Source organism: Geospiza fortis, unplaced genomic scaffold (assembly GCF_000277835.1).
Source record: "Geospiza fortis unplaced genomic scaffold, GeoFor_1.0 scaffold506, whole genome shotgun sequence".
Taxonomy (NCBI): Eukaryota; Metazoa; Chordata; class Aves; order Passeriformes; family Thraupidae; genus Geospiza; species Geospiza fortis.
Genome location: NW_005054493.1, coordinates 880,190 through 899,064, shown reverse-complemented (window position 1 = coordinate 899,064; position 18,875 = coordinate 880,190). Strand labels below are relative to the sequence as shown.

The 18,875-nt window shown below is 41.5% G+C and overlaps 1 protein-coding gene across 1 annotated transcript in view; it reads right to left on the bottom strand.

The window, feature by feature from the left end:
* The window catches only part of XPR1 (xenotropic and polytropic retrovirus receptor 1), a 106,417-nt gene that overhangs the window by 42,521 nt on the left and 45,021 nt on the right, over positions 1-18,875 (bottom strand). Inside the window, exon 2 of the mRNA XM_031063307.1 lies at positions 1,921-2,022. Within this exon, the coding sequence (XP_030919167.1) occupies positions 1,921-2,022 (102 nt within the window). The remainder of the gene's footprint in view (positions 1-1,920; positions 2,023-18,875) is intronic.

Genomic DNA, 18,875 nt, shown 5'->3' with positions numbered 1-18,875 from the left:
GGGAAAGATGAAGAGGAAATGAAGCAGTGATCAACAGAAAATTTGATTTTCTTGAAAAATGAACAATATTTACTGTAGTAAAGACAGGGGTGTAATAAGCTGTGTATTAAACCTATAATAAATAGGATGTGCCAGGTCATAATCCAAGCCAACACATGCCTGGAGTTACAATAGGGTCCAACATGACAAATTTCTGACAGGATCAAGGGTAGGAAGCACTGATGGAACATTTCTTGCTGCAGCTCAATGCTAATAACCCTAATAACAGGGTTTCCATTCTATGGAAGTCACGTCACTCTTCTGCTAATAAAAGCCTTATTTTAATCTTATCACAGGAGATTGTCAAATTACATGTATTCTCTCCTGGAACTTTTTGAAATGACAGCTAGCTGGGGAAAAAAAACCCAACCCTACCCTATGTTATTAATGCCATTTTAAACAATGCTGGAATGGGTGTGTGCATGTGGGTGCACGTGTGGCAGCAGGTCCTCATTAGGGGAAATTATAATCTGTATTGTGCATCTAAATTGACAGAACTTCCTGCACAGAGTCTAGCTCCCAGTGCACAGGATCTGATATGGCTCAGAAAGGAAGTTTCTGAGCATAAAACCCTCAGGTCTGGGATAGAAGCACAAGATGTCCCAGGGAAACAACACAGAGCAGTGCTCTGAGGTAGGTACGTATGAACTGCAGGCAGAAAAATTCCTATAAAGTGTAAAACCCAGCTGACCTAATAAAAAATTGCAATTTTACCTAAAAAACTGCCTCTTGTCCTGACACCCACTGTGCTCCAGGGAGCTGGGAGAGCAGGCACAGCCAGCCCCAAGGAGATTTACTTCCCTAGATGGAAGCTGAGCAGAGGGAAGCTGCAGTGCTCAGCCACTGCATCCATCATGCTTTCAGCTCTCCTCAAGTTCACAACCCAGATCCTGGCTGGCAGTAAAAGAGCCAGCAATAAAGTCAGCACCCAATGGTTATGAAAATATTTTTGCACAATTCAGCTGTGCCTTTGTTATCAGATTCAAATCAGAACTAAAAAAGGCTACCATATTGTGGTGCAAATCCTGTTTATAGCACCAAGTTAATAAATCAACATATTAAGAGGAAGCCAATGCACTACTGTATCTACATTTAAATGCTTTTCTAGCTGAAACCCATTTTAAACCTCACCAAAAGAGGCTGAAAATCATCTGAAGTGTAATGGCAGGAGGAGCCAGAGCACACCAAGCCTTTTGCAGCAATTTTACAGGGTGAATATCCAATTCACCCGTTCTAAAGTTGTTTTCAGAACACAGGATGGGAAGGCAACTTTTGCAGAGGAAACAACAAAAAACAGCACTTGGTATATGACACCAAGAAATCCCCACTCTTACCATCACAACATTTTTACTCAAAATGCACAACCCAACTGGCACAACCCAATTGCTGCTGGATTTTGTACTCCAGAAAGCTGCAGGGGTTTCAGTGAGAGTTCAGTGCTTGAAAACTTGTTGGACCCATCAAGATGATCATAGACAGGCAAGCCCACGAGAGCTGTTCCTGCAGAAGCTCAGGAAACACCAGCTAGGAAGCTCAGCACACCTAAAATGTCACCAGGAGATTGTTAAAAAAAATAAATTGAAAGACTGTGCCCTTTAGTTAGAAGAGCATCTCCATAAAGTTCACCAGGATACCTTGAAAGTTCAAAGAAATGAAATCACCTGCCATTCATTCCCCCTCCAGGCAGGGTTAGCCAGGTTAACAGCAGAGTTGAGCTCCAGATCTGTGATTAAACCAGAGCAGTTTTCCACACAAACTCACCCTGTAATTACCTGGTGGCAGACCTGCCTCACCACTGTGGTTATCCTGAAAGTTTGGGACCTTCAGGCCCTTTTTCTGTTGTTGAATTTTCCACAAATACACACAAAATAAGCACCTTACCTGAATAGAAAATGTTGATTTTGGCAAGTTCTTTCTCACAGGTTTGGAAGAATTTCTCTTCAAACGTGGCAAAACATCTTTTCACCGTGTCCTCATCTGTGTCTACAAAACACAACAGAAAAACAAAGAAGTTGTAACAGAAGGACATAGGGACAATTTTACAAGTGGCTGCCATGGAAATAGTTCTTCAGAGCAAATCCACCATCTTTGTGCCATGCAGAGGAAGAAGAACAATCAAGTCCAAAGGGCTGGAGGGAACACATATTGGCCTGTCAAAGGAATTGCACTGAGACAGCACCCTGGCCAAAGTTCCCATCATCTTTTTGATCCTCCAAGTGCTGTTTCAGACCTCACAACTCCATTTTTGCTTCAAAGACCGAGGCTGACCCTAAGTGTTCACTCCAGCTTGGAAAATATTCGTGTTCAGAAGGAAAACATCAAGTTTTTAATTGAAGCCTTCATCTGATCTTCCAGGAGGACTCACTGGCTTCAGCCACCATTTCCACCTTCTCATCAGGCTAATCCTTCAAATACAAACATAGGTTCACAGCATACTAAAATCCATACAGAAAACTGTGTGGAAGCTTCCCTCCTGGAAAATAAAAGCTTTTCTCATAAGCAAAGTTGAAAGGAAAAGGCCTCAATTATTGTGATTGTGATCAGATCCACAGCTCTCCTTCACCCCACTGCTCTGGAACAGTTTTAATTCTTCTGCAAGAACTACATACAATTCCATAATTAAAGTCAAAACTTGAAATTAAAGCAGCTATTCAGTCACCTTGTTGTAATAAAAAAAAATACAGTGCAGAATCTCAAAGACAGAATGCATTTTCTAGTAATTAAGAAATTAGTTTAATGAGTAAAAAAAAAAAATCAAGACAGGCTATAATTACCAATTTCAGCACTGTCAAAAACCAAATGTTCCTAATGCTGAAGCAAAGCAGACTCTTCATACCCTCCCATAGTTACAGCCCCTGAATCTTCATGCACTCTCACAGATTGCAAGGGTTAGTGCTAACACAAACAAGAAAATTAAGATTTTATTATGGTCTCAACAACGTTGAGAAGCGGACCATAGAACCACAGAATTGCTTCAGGTTGGATTAAGATGAGTGAATGCAATCATTGGCAAGCCCACCACTAAACCATGTCTCCAAGTGACACATCCATGTTTTTGGAACACTTCCAGGGATGCTGATTCTACCAGATTCAAACAGATGTTGAAATAAATGCTATTAAATTGAGAAGACAAATGACTACAGTGAAGTTTCATTCACTATCACATACACATATTGGACTGTCATAACCAAGAATATCTTTCTTTTAGCATTAATTTCTAGGTAAAACCAACCTCAAGAGAATATTTAAATACAAAATTCCAACATTTCGATTTTTCTGGTTTAGCTCTGATATTAAGCACACAAATGTCAGTACCATTTTTAAGGGATGGTATGGAAAGAGCAAAGAACACACCACAAAACTGCAGTGCAGGGGCAACTTTGGAAGTCTGTCTTCTTTTGGAGTCTGATGATGCTTTAAAGAGTAAACAGAGAGAAAAGAACCAGTTCTGCCTGGTGTTTACAACTCCACCACCCAAGGGCTTGAAGAGAAGAATTCTCAAGGGCCCCAAAGCCTGTTCCAAACTCCAAGCTTTGGCTCCCAGGGTTATTTTCTTATCCAGTCATTATCCTTGCAGCTCTGTGGCTACTCCTGAGGATGAGAACTCCCTCCCTGGAACAAACAAAGCCTGGAATGGCCCAGACAGGGCTTGGGCTCCTCTTTGCTGCAGGAGAACCACTGGAGGGTCACTCCAGCCCTGCTCCAGGGCTCTGGACCAAGGATGATCAATCCCACTCCACAGAGAGCTCCCACATGGATCCCTCAAGGGCAGCCTGGGCACCACAGGCACAGAAAATAAAAAAATAACTTTTCTTTCTAATTGTGATGGTGTTCACAGGGGTCCGAGGATGAGGGAAGAGATGAGGATCTGACTCCATGTTTCAGAAGGCTGATTTATTATTTTATGATATATATTATATTAAAACTATACTAAAAGAATAGAAGAAAGGATTTCATCAGAAGACTAGCTAAGAATAGAAAAAGAAGGAATGATAACAAAAGCTTCTGTCTCGGACAGAGAGTCCAAGCCAGCTGACTGTGATTGGCCATTAATTAGAAACAACCACATGAGACCAATCACAGAGGCACCTGTTGCATTCCACAGCAGCAGATAATCAATGTTTGCATTTTGTTCCTGAGGCCTCTCAGCTTCTCAGGAGAAAAAATCCTAAGGAAAGGATTTTTCAGAAAATATCATGGCTACACCTAACAGCAGAGTCACAGCAGTTACAACATCCCGGCCTGGGGCCCTCCCAGTAAAGCTGATCTGAACTTGCCTCCAAGACTCCCAAATCTGTGACCTGACAGCAAAGCACAAGCAGGGCAGGAGGGGTGAAGCAGCAGAAATTACCATGCAATACTAAAAATGCAGAGATTTTATTCACTAGGTGCCTGAAACTTTGCAAGTAATACTAATCAGGAGGTACCAAAGCAGAGGTGACTCTTTAAGGATGGACTTGAAAGGCAAGTTCTCCAGCACAAAGAGTTTACCCAGGTCTAGCAGAAAATTTTATCTAGAGGTGCTTTCTGACATGGGGGAACCAGCATTTCCTGCGCTTAAAAATAAGTCATAAAGAAATAAATGCACACAGGCTCGCTGCTTTCCTCTTCCAAACCTCTTCCACCACACTTTGCTTTTATGTTTCAGTGCATTCACAAAGTAATAGTAAGACCAAGCAAGTTTTTAAACTTCTGTCACTACCAAAGGATTAAAAAAAACCCCAAAAAACAAAACAAAACAAACAAAAACCAAAATCTCTTTCAGCATGGAATATACTTTCTGTCCATAAAGTCAAGCATGAATATTTCTGTGCAAACAAAACAGCACCTTCTAAGTGACCAAAAAGTTCAGTAAAGTAACATAGAGGTAAACTAACATAATTAATGCCAAATAACACAATTAATATCTTGTTTTGTAAATGATTGACCAGTTCAAGAAATTACAAATAAGTATGTTGAACAGTTTGACCATAATCTAAAGTTTAGAACAGGAAAATGGGCTTTGAACACAAATCAGTTCCTACTGGAAGCCCTTCCAAAACCCTTGAGATTAGGAATTCAAGTCTCTATCTCAACCTCAAAACACTGCTGACTCAGAGGAAAGCAAATTCCACATAAACTATTCAAAATCCCTCTCCAAATGTCAAATGCTGCCTTATAAAAGACATTTTGCAGGCCAGGGTAGATGCCAAACTTCAAAATAAATAAATAAATTTTAAAGATCAGGAATCTCTGTGAAGAAAAGGTTTCCCTTTGGTGCTGGTCCCACTGCAGCTCAGTCATTGAGCTGCAATAATAGACAAGTGCTGCCAAGGCTACTGCCTTTATTTATTTATTTATTCATTTATTTATTTCCCCCCCAAGGCTAGGACAGGACAAGGCTGTTTAGCCATGAGAAAATCACAGTGCCAGACCCCTGGCCTTGGCTTCAGGAGCTCCATGACAACAGGGGCTGTTTCTAAAAGGCATCCAGCTCTAGCTGCCAAGGAGGGCTGCCCTAACCCTCCTTTTGTTCTTTTTCTATACCTTTCATACTCCATTCACCCCCAGCTCCAAGCAGACTGCCTGATCAATACTGCACCTTCCAGACCTCATCCTCCAATACATTCCCTGGCCTGAATTAAATAAAAACCCACAGGAAGCCTGCAAATCTCTTGTTTTTTTACTTGCAAAGCCCAAAGCAGCAAGCAGCAATCTAGATCTACTCCCCTCTGCCACATTTTCAGGTTTGCAGAGAGCTCAGATGTTGGCACACCTAAAACAGAACCTGAAGTTGAAAAAATAACATCCAAATTACATCCCTAAGATGTCCCAAGCACTCATTTCTCAGTGTTCCTCTCAACTTTTCATTTAATTTCTCATTTTCTGCAGCTGTAGTCTATAAACAAATGATCAACATCCCAGGCAGCTCTGCTCACTCACTCCCTTGCAAGAACACACCAGTAAAAGTTTTCTTTGTTAGAGCAGTGCCCTTTAAAATAATCATTTTTAATAAGCCCTCTACTCTTTATCATGCTGAATTTTAAAGAGCATTTAATTAAAAAAGATTAATTAGCTTTGTTATGAGATCAGCACAGGTGTAGTTCTCTGAATCACCTTCTGTTTGGCACAAAACAGCTCTATCTGAGTAATATTATTTCAACACTTTAGCTGCAGAGGAGGCAATTTGATTTATGAGGAGGCATCTGAAATCTAGTCAGTGAAATAAAAATAAAAATCAAGCTCAACATTGGCATTAAACACATCAAATAATACTGAACAGGTGATCACAAGTTTAACATCAGCACCACTTTGAATACACTAATTTTTTAAATTTTTCCATATGCTGTACCCAGCACTCAACTAGGACTACAGCAACAGATCTGTGTTATGAAAAATTAACAATTTTTTGTTAATTACAATTAGCAAACAATTAGTAAAAAATTAGAAAACTATTCATTTTCTTGTTTCTATAAAGACAGTAACTGCTTAGACTTCTAGGCCCAGTGGCACACTAGGGAAAAAAAGAAGAAAAAGCCACTTTTATTGCTACTCAAGACACTAAAAAGTGGGTCACTATAATGAAAACATGTATCTGTCTCCAAAATCCCATCAGCTTTGTCTGTCTACTCAACCATCACAATTCTCTCATACCCTTGACAGATCTGCAGCACCAAAATTCTCATTTCTCCAACCTTTTTACACAGCACAATGAGATTCTGCAGGTAAAAAAAAATCAGACTGTAAAGTCCCTTAATGCAAGGACTGAGATTATTATCTTTACAAAACCCTTTATTGCATTCTTAAACTCTAATGTTTATTGGGGTATTTTTCCAAAGGAAAAGTTTTTCCACAAGGCAAATCCCTTTCTCACTTAGGTCAGCTGCAAATTGGATTATTTACTGAAACTTTCAGTAAATTAATTATTCACTATGAACTTTTATGTCCCATCTTGGGGCAAATAAAAGTTTGCTTGTACAGACTTTTACATGCCTTAAGTACAGCTAGAGAAATTTCTTCCTAGGACTTATTCTTGATGTAGGAAGAAAAGGGAAGCCAAATAAATAAAGGAACAACAACAAAAAAAATTCTGCTTGCAAATAAAGGAATATCTGTGTTCAGGGTATTCCACCCTACACATGTAATGGTGTGCATCTCTTCTGGGATTTATTCCATCCACCAAAAGTGGACCTCAAATTAAAATACTGTCAGATCATCAGGGAAGAAGCTTCTTGAGCTAGTTGATATTAAAAATAATGTCAAGAAAATTCAAAGCAGGCCATACCTGTTTTTGTGAGCCAGCACAGATGAGCTGGTCAGCTCTCCATTGAACAAATCCTTTAGCCCAAATTAGATCTGGTTATTAAATTATTGCCTTAAACCTAGCAATAAAAAGTGACCACTCAGGTAGCAAATGAGGCTGGCATTGCCTGCACATGCAGGGTTTATGTGTGGGCAGGGGAAGGAGGGGACAAGAACCACTGCCAGTCACCAACACAAGTTCTCTCAGGTTTTGCTTCACCATTTTGTTGTGAGTGAACAAAACCTATTCCAAAATACCTTTAGAAATTACAATTTTCAGATTGATAAAAATCCTGCTGGCCTTAGTTTTTAGACTCTATCACTGAAATCTTACAAGGAAAACCAGACAGATTCTTATAGCTGATTTGTTTAGCTGGAAAGAAAAATCAAGCTCCACAACATGCCTACGAGCTAGACATCCAACCAAGTGTCTACTATAAATTATTTATAGTAGTGACTCTGTAAACACAGATTCCAAAGCAATGACAGCATCCTGGTACGAACTTCAGAAAATCCAGGCCACAAAGTAGCCACGTGTGAGAAGACAATTCCAAGGTTTTGCAGTTTCCAGGTGCTCTTCTTTAAACAAGCAGCCACCTCTCATAACTCCTCCTGCAAGCAAGGAAGGCAGTGCCAGTCTTTGTCAGCTATTCCAGGAGAGTCACTAATGCTTCACTTCTGTCCCATTAAGAGAGAATTATAAAACTGAGCCTATGTGGTAGAGCTCAGATTTGAAGGGCAGCTAGGCAGAAACTTGTGAAAGAAAAAAAAAATAATAAATTAAAGAAAAGCAGCACAAGTGCCCAGCAGTATTTCAAAACCTACCATAAAAATACCAATAATAAAGGATGACAGACCTGGATGCCAGGAGACATCACACAGGGCCATCAATACCCACTTTCGCTGGCTAACAACCACCCTGAAATTTCTCTCTTTTGAAGAAAAAAAGTGAAGATTCAGGTGTGTTTTTTGAAGAAGCCTCCCAATAAACTAGCCCAGAAACACTGCCACACAGCCCAGGGTGAAGGAAAGACAGACAACAGGAACTGAGAGTCACATTTCACCCTGACCTTTACTCCAGGACAAAGAATGGAGAGCACCAGGCTTGAGTTACTCAGCTGGTACATCCAGGAACCTGCCCAGACCATGTCTGCTGGTGGTGCCAAGCAGCCAGAGATGCAAACAGACATCCCACAGCTTTGTGGGATCACCAGGATCACACTGGGACATTCCCAGCTTGCATAACACACCTGCACCTTCCTCCAGCTGCTCACCTGCTGCCTCCAGCTCTGCTTTTCATTAAAGCAAGACAGGAGAGCAGCAATTATGGTTGCACAAAAACCCCATAGCACAGTTTGCACACCAGAGGTGGAGGAAAGCAGAGATGTTCCAGCCTCTGAACTGGTCCCTGCTCCTCTGGCTGATGCTACATGAAACAACAACTCAGCACTGCCATCCACTCCTGCTGGTTCCTGAGAATTTTACACTTTCTGTGCTGCCAGGCTCTGACCCCCAAGAGAACACTGCATTTGACCTGAGGCCGTGGAGAAGGCTTCCAAAATTGAGGGATAAAACTGAGATTATGGGTACAATAGAAGTGTGCAATATCACATGGTGGAAAATTTAGTTTAAGGCTTTAGAATATAGTAATATATACAGCAAGATGGAAGTTTTAGGGCAGAAACTACTCCTTCTTCTTCACCTTCCTCTTCACCTTCTTCTTCAGGAGTTCAAGTAGTATTGTATAATTAAATAAAAAGTCCACATTACAAGCCACGAGTAGTTAGTTATTAAGTTAAAAATAATTTCAGTATCATTTCTCAATTAGATAGTTTATCCTCATAAAACCTTGTAGAAAGAGAAATACATATCCATTTTTAGCTTATTAGAATGAAATACTATAAAACTCACAACTTGTGAGACTGTAATATAGATAAGAATTAATAAACACCTAAGTCCAAACAAAAAATACCATCTCACACATTTGATCTCAACCTTAACAACAACAAAAAAAAGAAGATAAAACTCAACATTTAGGGGTGCCCTGTGTGAGGAGGACACCTATCAGAGTTGGGACCTCCCTGAAGAAACAGAGTTATAGAAGCAACTAGAAGCTAGAAAAATCCCCAGGGAAGAAAGAAGAAAAAACCAAGAAAAAAAAATCCATTACATTCCCTCTTAATCAGCCTTTAATCTGAGCAATGTTGCATCCAAGGTGATATTTTTTTTCCTTTTCATGAGTGACAGGGCCACCAAATGAAAAACTTAGAAGTATTTGTTCATGCTTTTAAAGATCCACTGAATGCACCTCAAGTAAATAAGCACAGCTGTGTTTTATGAAGCTACAAACCTGTCCGGGAAACCTTCCTTCTGCTAAAACCCATGGATGGAAATAAGGACACTTCCCTAAATTGCCCAGTTTGTTCCTTAAACCAAGAAGATAAATATAAAAGAAAAGCACACAGCAGCATGGAAAACCAAGCCCAGAATTGCTGATATCAAAAACCAGCTGCTCAGAGTTCAAACTTGAATTTTTCTCTCCAGTCACCTTCTCTACCTCGCCCTCCAGCCTGGAAAAACTCAGCAAACCCTCTGCTGATTATCAGGACAAATCTCCCAACCTTTCAGCCAAGCAACAATTAAATTTGAGGTTTATTAAATATAAATGTAGGCTCCAGGAAAGGCAAGGCAAAATCAGCCCAAGCTGGGGAGTTCTGGGCCAGCCCACAAAGCAGTGATGGAACACTGGGCACTTGCATGGGGAGAAGATCTTGGGGACTGGAAGTGCAGGAGAGCAAGAGGAGATCAAAGTAAACTCAAACATTGCTGAATACAGCAGAGATCCATCACCCTAAAATCCACAAATATTCTTTCTCTGCCCCATCTCCTGAATGAAGGTGGAAGGTGGCATGGAAAGAGATATAAAAGGAAACTTTCTAATCTTTAATGTGTGTTCTTATTTACCAAGAAAGATTTGTTTGAGATTGTGATTATTTTAATCAAGTCAAAAACGTTTCTGTCAGGAAATAAAGCTTCATAATAAAATGACTGTTTATGCTCCTTTTATTGAGCCTCCAGCTTTCATAGTTTTACTTCCAGAATTTTACTGAGCAGCAACAATTTCCTTCTCATTAAAACTGCACAAAAAACTGTCAGAGCATCTGACATAACCAAAAGAAGAAAAGAATTGAAACAAAACTGAGATTATAGTTAGTTAAAGGAACATTGATACAATGCCTTTTTTATCTGTATATGTATTAAGTTTTTCCTAGGAAAACCACATGGAGAGGGAGTTATGGGGAATTTTAGCAGCAGTTATGGCTGTCCTTTGTGCCCTCTCTTCCACACACACACACGATGCCCTTTTCCTTGCTCTGGTGCTGCTGCTTATCCACAGTGAACCAGTTCAGGAAGTTAATCTGGTATTTAAAGAACAAGCCAGCATTAAAACTGAAAGGCATTAACAACCAAACTGATCAATAAAGTCCTTTCCTGTGGTTTAGCCCTCTGAAAGAACTCCTTGCATGCAGGGAGGAGGTGGTGAGAGCGAGATTCCTGCTCTGGCAGCAGAGTTAGACTGATTGAAATGGAACATCACATCACCTGCTGGGACTCCTGAGATGGGAGATGACTCAAGGCAGCACCGCACAGCTCAGCTGACAAGGAGATGTTGGAGAAGCCAACAAAACTCACTGGAGTTGGATTCACATGCCCATACCCTTGATACAAGCACAGGAAATGTCTGGATTATTGAATTGAAACAAATTAAACTTGGGTTTGGTTGGAAAGAACCTTAAAGACCATCTCATCGCAGCCCCTTTGCCATGGGCAGGGACACCTTCCACCAGACACAGAAGTGGGGACCTCAGAGCCAGAACCACCTCAAGGCTTACAGGAACATTTTGGTCAGTGCTCAGCAACTGATCTGTGCAAAGACACCACAGAAATCGCCCTTCCACATTTGGCCATCAGTCCATCTACCAAAGCATCCCCCTTTGGTGGGTAGCAGAACTGTAAAAAGCCCTTTATCACCTGCTATGGCTCTGCACAGCTCAAGGAAAAGCTTCACAGTTCAGGGTGCTCCCACTGCTGAAGGCTAAATTGTGGAATTATAGAGATGGAGTGAATATCTCCTCCTTTTAAAACACTGAAACTTTCGGGGAAATGGTGTGGTTAAGAATATTTTAACTTTTGAAAAACAAAAATAGTAGCAGAGTGTGCTTCCTGACCCTCGGGCTGCCAGGACAGGATGGGATGTGGAAGGGGAAAGGCTGCTCCAGAAAAGCACACCGGTGTCCCTGGAGAGACCCTGCTCAGCTCCCTGTGTTTGAGGGGAGGCAGGGAAGGGAATTACAGCTAATTGAAAACATTTTGCATAATTGGAGCTGATAAGAAACATATACCCATCACTGCAGGAAACTGTTTGCATCCTTATAACAATTACAGCACATACAAAATTCAGATGCTAAGCAAACAATTAGAAACATTAGCATTGGTGAGAAAAAAAACTAACAGGTGAATAAATGGACCATCACCATTAAAAAAGCAACACCAATGCTACTTTTAGAGCTCTTTTCAGACACAGGAGAACAAGTTCATTGGAGATATTGAGGGCAGGAGTAGGAGGGAAATGACAAAAGGAAGATTAACAGAACTATCTTGGGAAAGACTCCAATTAATATTAAGAACAACCAGAAAGACAAAACAAATGATGCAGAAACAACAACAGGCTCCCTGTATGGTGAGCACATGGTACAAAGACAAACCTACTTCAAACGTGCTCTCAATGGTTTCATTTCCCCCCAGGGAGCCAACACTACTCAAACTCATTTCTCCTTTTTTATTTTACTAGCTAGTAAAGGCAAACAGTTGGCAAGAAGATAATAAGCAAGCAGTTATCAGATGAAGAAAAATATAGTTTTGAGGTATCTCAGAGCAATGACACAGGGCTTGAGAGTGGCTCTGTGCAAGATTTTACCAGAGGGCCTTACAGTCAGATCATGTTCAGGAACAGAACAGATTGTTAGTTCTCATAAACGTTTACAACAACATCCTCCTAAGCATTTTGCACAATTTAAACCAATATTTTTCTTTATAAATTATATAATTCTAGCTAAAACACCAGCAAATAAACATTAAGGTAGCTGCTTCTCCACTCAAGGCAGCAATTCTTCTGCTTTAATTCCTACATTATTACAGCAACAGATGTTGGAGGAGCCTCTCCACAACACTACAAAGCCTACCCAAGGTTATATTCCCCCTTGCTCATGCAGTGCACAGCCACCCAGCTGAGCCCTACCCTGCTGTATTAATTAAACCACATGGACTGAAGCATGCCTGGAGACACTGTGGTAAATTCAAGATAAGCAGAAGCTCTCCAGTGCAGGTCCCCACAAGTTTGGAGTTGTTTTCTTCCTATGCTCAGGTAGCATCTCTTGCCTTCCCTTCTGCTCAACCCTGCACTCAAATGGTTTGTTTAAATCCAATTCAAGCAAAAGCAGCATTCCTCAGATGCCATTTTGCTATGATTTAAGTACATGGAAGGAATAAGCTCCAGTTCAAATGTCCTTCCTTCAAGGGGAGAAGAAATAAGTCTTTCCAAGGGATTGATTTGAAATGCCCACTTCAACTCCTCAACAGAGCTACTGTGTTCCAGGGGTAATTTTAGTTTAAGATTAAAATGCAGCAGAGATCAGGACTGCACTTGTTTGTTTGTCTGTTTTCCAAGTTAATCTCTTTCATTTTGCACAGTACAAGTCCCTAGCCAGAAACCACACAGGCTGGATATCTCCTCTTGGAGCATCCCTGCCAGACTGGAACTGGAATGAATCCTTCTGAAAAGGATTTTTATACCCCAAATGAGAAGAAAGATTGAGAGGCATGTGATTTTTCTCCCCCCACATCTCCTCCAGGCTCAATGCACAGCACTGCTGGCACTTGCTAAACAAAAAGGCAAAAGGAACCATTCAGTAATTTCTATTACTTCCCAAACAAAACCTGGTGGGAAGGGAATACACAAACTGCAGAAGTAACTGCCAACAGAAAGGTTTTGCATCCAAACACAAACTCGAAGTATGCTGAGGGTAAAAAACTCAATGGCCCAACTTCCTAAGTCACTTTTTATTTACATTTCAAAGGACATGTTACAGAGCCACCAGATTTAATTCTATTTTACCCCTATTCCTGACAGTGGCACAAAGCCTAAATTTAAGTCCCAGTTGCAGCATCAGCTGTGCAAAAGGACAGAACAACAGAACTTCCAATAAACTTGAACAAAAAAAAATCTGTAAAAACATGGGATATTTTCCAAAGAAACCTGTGTGCTGTACACAGCAACTTTGCCAGGCAGCACTTAACGAGACACTGCCACTTTGAAGCTCTGCTTGACTTGAAACCTTCTTCTTTGCAAAACCTGTACAATTAAAGGCTGATCCTTATTTGAAGCATGGGGGATACATCTAGAATGGGAGAGACAAACATCCCAAAGTGCAGCTGCAGGAAGCAGGAGGAGCTCAGAGTTTTGTCCACCAAAGCTTGGAGAAGTTCTGTCCACCAAAGCTTTTGCCATGCTCTGGGAAACCTGGAGCCAACCATGCATGTTCCAGCCAAACTCCCCAGAGCAGCAAGCCCCAAAATGGATATCCTCAGTGCCCATAGCAAGCTTTGAGCTTTGTGGTTGTGTCCTCACAGAAGAATTTTATCACAACAGATGACCGCAGCATCCAGAAGCACTGCTCATGTAGCCGGCATGCTGCTAATCAACAGCCAGAGCAGATGGAATGCAAATCTCCCAGGGAGGGGGGACCAGGAGGCTGTCACCAGCCTGCTCCCACCCTGTACATGAGCTATTATCAGTTAGGAGCTAAATTCAGATGGGATTTTGGTGAAAGGCAACACTTCAAGGTGTTTATGGGGGAAATCCATCTGTACTGGCTAAAAAAATCCACCAAGGGTGTTCTGGGTGGTTTGTTCGTGCACCAGCACAAGTGGTTGTTGTCCTGGTTTCAAGTCCTGCCAGGATTTTAATTTAAGCTTTAGGCAAATTAATCCATCAAGAACGGTGAGGATGGCCTTAAAGGTAACATTATTTTCTTCTCACCAGAATAAATTATTTTTATTTTTGGCAAGTATCTCAGAGGCAGGAATCAGCTCCTTTTCCACAAGGGAGGGGAAAAAGCTTCGTGTAGAAGTCACACAGAAATGAAGTTTTGTTACATCCATACTGGTCTGCACCAGCAAGGCACAAAGAACCAACCACAACAGATTTGGGGGTTAAGCATGTAAGGTTTGGGGGTTGGTCCTTCAGCAAATTCAACACAAGAAGAACTGAAGCTGCCCCAGTTCATTCACTCAATTGATTCACTAAATATTCTGAAACATGAATAAATATGTGACTACTCTGCTCTAATTAGTGACATTCAGTGACTCTAACCAGAGAGCCCAGAGCTCCAGCCCTTGCATTTAGCTCTCAGTGCTTCTCCCCTGGGAACTGAATAGCAATCAGGTATGTAATGCAGGGATGGTTGCTTTTCCCCCTTCACATTTAGGGTGGAAAATAAAGGGGTGGGGCACAGGGATGGAAAAATAGAATGAAATCCTCAAATCCAGGCAAAAGATCTAAACATGCTTAAAAAAACTGTTTTGAGGGGAAAAAGAAATAGAGATGAGGAAAAAGCAATAAAGGAAAAATGAAACCGAGTGCAATTGCAGAAAACATGAAGCAGATGATGCATTTCCTATGTGATAGCTTAAACAAGTCCCAAGGCACACCTCCTCAGTCCATCAAACAGCACATTTACATAAAATCATTAATTCATTACAGTCATGAAAGAACACAGGGATGGGTTAGGAGGGACAGGATGGAATGAATGAAATGGAAATATAAGCCAGAGACACAAGCAAAATATCCACAGAGCCTCCTGAAGGACAAAGATCACAACTAAGCTCAAAGAAACGTCTCAAACTGAAAAACCTGCATGTTTACCAACACTAAACCACCCTGGTTTCCAATATACAGACAAATGTATATTTATTTCTATTCCTGATAGCAATGCTACTCATGTGCCTGCCCTCTGGGGCTCTCTGGAGGGAAGCTGCTGATGCTGCCAACAAGAGTTACTTGCTTCTGGTTTGGTCTCCACTACCCTGGGTTGGAAACAGCCTCTGCTCCTGCTAAACAAGGTCCCAGCCACCTCTTTTGACCCACTGGAGTCAACTCAGCTTCTCATGAAGCTTCTTGCCCTCCCTCTGCAATAATGGTAATTTTTAACCAAAAGTAGTCCCAAAGATTAAAGCCCCCCCACCCAGCAAACTTACACAGAACATATGAATTCATTTTCAGGTTTCCTGGCTGTTTTATCACTTGATTCACACACACAGAGCCCAAAACTGCAATTCTGGAGCTATCAATCTGCCTCCAGAGACAGTGTTAGCACGGCAATCCCCCCACACAACACAAGTGGTCTCACAGACGGCAGCACTATTTTTAAAGCAGAACATGGATGTATTTTCCTCTCCTTTGCCAAACAAGTATATGAAATGTGCCACATGGCAGGTAGCATGCAGATGACAAAACAGTCAGAATTCAGCAGAAATACAAGATGGGGTTGCCAGAAGGATTCCAACAACTCTTTGTCCAAGAAAAAAAAAGAAAGTCCCAAACCATACTGATAGGTGCTCCACCAAAAGCTTTGTCACATCTCTGCTCTCCAGGGGTGAGAACTTCCACTACTGTTGTCATCTCAAATTCAGCTGGATGAAGGAAAACTACATTTAACACCAAAGAAGGTTCCTGGGACTAGGATGTAAACTTAACCAAGAATCTGTTGTAGTGTGAGCATTAAACTCTGAGACACAGAAATCATCCTGAATTTAGAGACCATTCCAAGAGGAACTGCTGGCACAAAGGAGATAACCTGCACCAGAGGCCAAGACAGGGTGTTTTCTGTAAGGGACAGACTTGGGCAGAATGAACACACAGTTCACTTTGGTGAAAGAGTTTTCAACTTTGGAGCTCACCTGACAAGCACTTGCAGGACATCACACACACACAGGTGACAAGGGGCACAGCAGAAGCAAGTCTGGAAAAAAACTCTCTCATTCTTCATACAAACAGGGAATCTAAAACATTAGAAATTTGTAACTAGGACTGAGCTGAGCATTTGTTATAATCACCCAGACATGTGAAAGGTCCATTTGGTGTTAACATACCCACCCTACAAGGTTTGTATAGCACAAGAGGACACATCAACACAAGGTCCCAAAAGCGGTGAGGAAAACTGAATAAAGGTACAGAATAAAATGCAAATACATTTGAAGGAAGTGTAATCATCTCTTGGGAAAAAAGCAGGCTTCCCTTCCTCAGGGATGTGTGGATACCTGGAGCAGCCCCAGAACACTGGGCTCAGCTCAGTTACAGGGGATTTTTTGGAGGGACACGAGGACACCCACAAGGCACAGAACACTATGGCACACAGGCAGCCTCCAAACAAAAGTCACTGAACATTAAATCAGTCTTCCTTCTCGAGAACAAGCTTGAAAAGACCAAGCTGAGTGAGTGGCTGCTGCTGAGCTAATGGGTATCATCTGTGCTTATTGTAAAAGAGCAAATTTAGGGAATTTATAGCAAGTGACATTTTATGTGAAAGCATTTTTGCAGCTAACAGCAAAGAATTTTATTATTTTGGGTTTGCTTCTGCTGTTTGCAATTAAAGACCCAGCAGCACATGCACCTAGCATCCCTTACTAGCATGTTGTTTAATACTACTTAAGAAATTACCTGTGAATTGCTCTTTAGATACACACAAACCATTTATCTCTCCTCATTGGCAGCTTCATTAGCACTGAAAGATGAAAAATAAACTCTTTCCCTGCAAATGCAGTATAAATACATGCCACCTCTACAACTAGCAGCAAAGGCTCAACAGCAACAGCCTATGTTTAAAATATTCACAACAAAGTTTCGAGTGGGCAAATCTGACAAGACTTAAACTGTGTTCCATGGAGGTGATGGTGTGCTCAGACACATTCAGGAACGCTGCCAGTAGTTAAAATAAGGTTTGCAACACAGTGCAAAAGAGATTTTATAATTTTAAATAATTGCTTCTTATTTTGAGTGGTAAAATGTTTGCCAAAGCAAGTGTTTTTTATGAACCATAGCCTACTGCCCTAGATTCCTCTGTGAAAAATTGTAATTATTTTATTATAGAAAAATAGTTACATCATTTTCAGAGCCTGAAATGGTAACGCTGTCAAAAGCCATATGCTGATAGATATTCCAGTGCCATTAGCAACGAAACCTGATTTCCTTTAACAAAGTCTCTGTGAACCAACTTGTGCCTGGCTGCAGTGTTCATTAATGAGCTGGGCTGAGCTGCCTCCAACGCTGCTGAAACACAAAAAGCTCTGAGCAGCTGTGGGGGGAGTGTTTGCATCCGTTTGTGCTGCTGCCCACAAACCCATGGGTAACCACAGAGCTCACACAACTCCCAGCCCTTATTTCAGCAGAGGCCAGGAAAACAGCCAGAGGAGCAGAGCAGGCACTGAAATGATGCAGGAGCTGGAAAAAGGAGCCCACTGCTGGCTTCACCTGACAGACAGCTGCCAGATGCCAGCAGCAGATGGATTCAGATGCACTTGGATCTCTCTGCTAGATGGGAAGCCCTCGCTGCTGCTATCCACGGACACAAAATCTGTGTGAGAACTAAACCACAGAAAAACCATAAATGAGAACCAAGAAATGTGTTCTGAGCATTACAGCCTTACAATGCTGTGTCCTAGTCTGAGTGGAACACCAAACAAGAGACATACAAACACGTCCCCAAGTATTTATTGTGACAATAAATATTGTCATAATATTATTGACAATAAATGAATAAAACTGCTGTGCAGAGGGATGAGGCAAACCCCATCCACTTCTGTGCTAAGTGGAGGATTGAGAGACCTTGGGACACCTTTCCCAAGCAGTGGGAAGGAGAAGTTGTGGAGGTGGATCTTTTATTTACAGGAGTTAAAAGTAAGCTTCCCAGAGAAATGAAGTTTTAAATAGCCAGAAAGAGCCTCACTTTCCAAGAGCCAGAAAAAAGGTTCTTGCAAACTCTCCTGTTTTTTTTTTCTTCTTCCTTTGCATATGCAGCTCATTAATGGATTCTCCATCTGCACTCACAACTGCTCTTAACATTTGCAGAGCCCAAGACAAAGATGTTCTGGGCAAGCCACAGCCTCTTCTGACAACTGTCACAAATGAAACGCCAAATCAGTCTGGTGACATCTCTGACCCATGACAACACTGCAGCTTCTGGGAAGGAAATTCCTGGAAGAAATCGATACAGTGCTATAAAACCCTGTCACTTCTGCTATTGCTCAACAGAAGGACTGCATCAGCAAGACAAAGGCGACAGAAAACGCAGTCCCAGGATAGGGGGTAGGATGGAAAAGGCTGGGCTGCTGTGGTTGCATGAGCAGTGGTGGCTTCATGAATACAACCCCAGTGGCACCAGCAGGGAATGTATGGCAAGAGGAGACTGCAAGGCAAGTTCTGCTCCTGGATCGCCTGA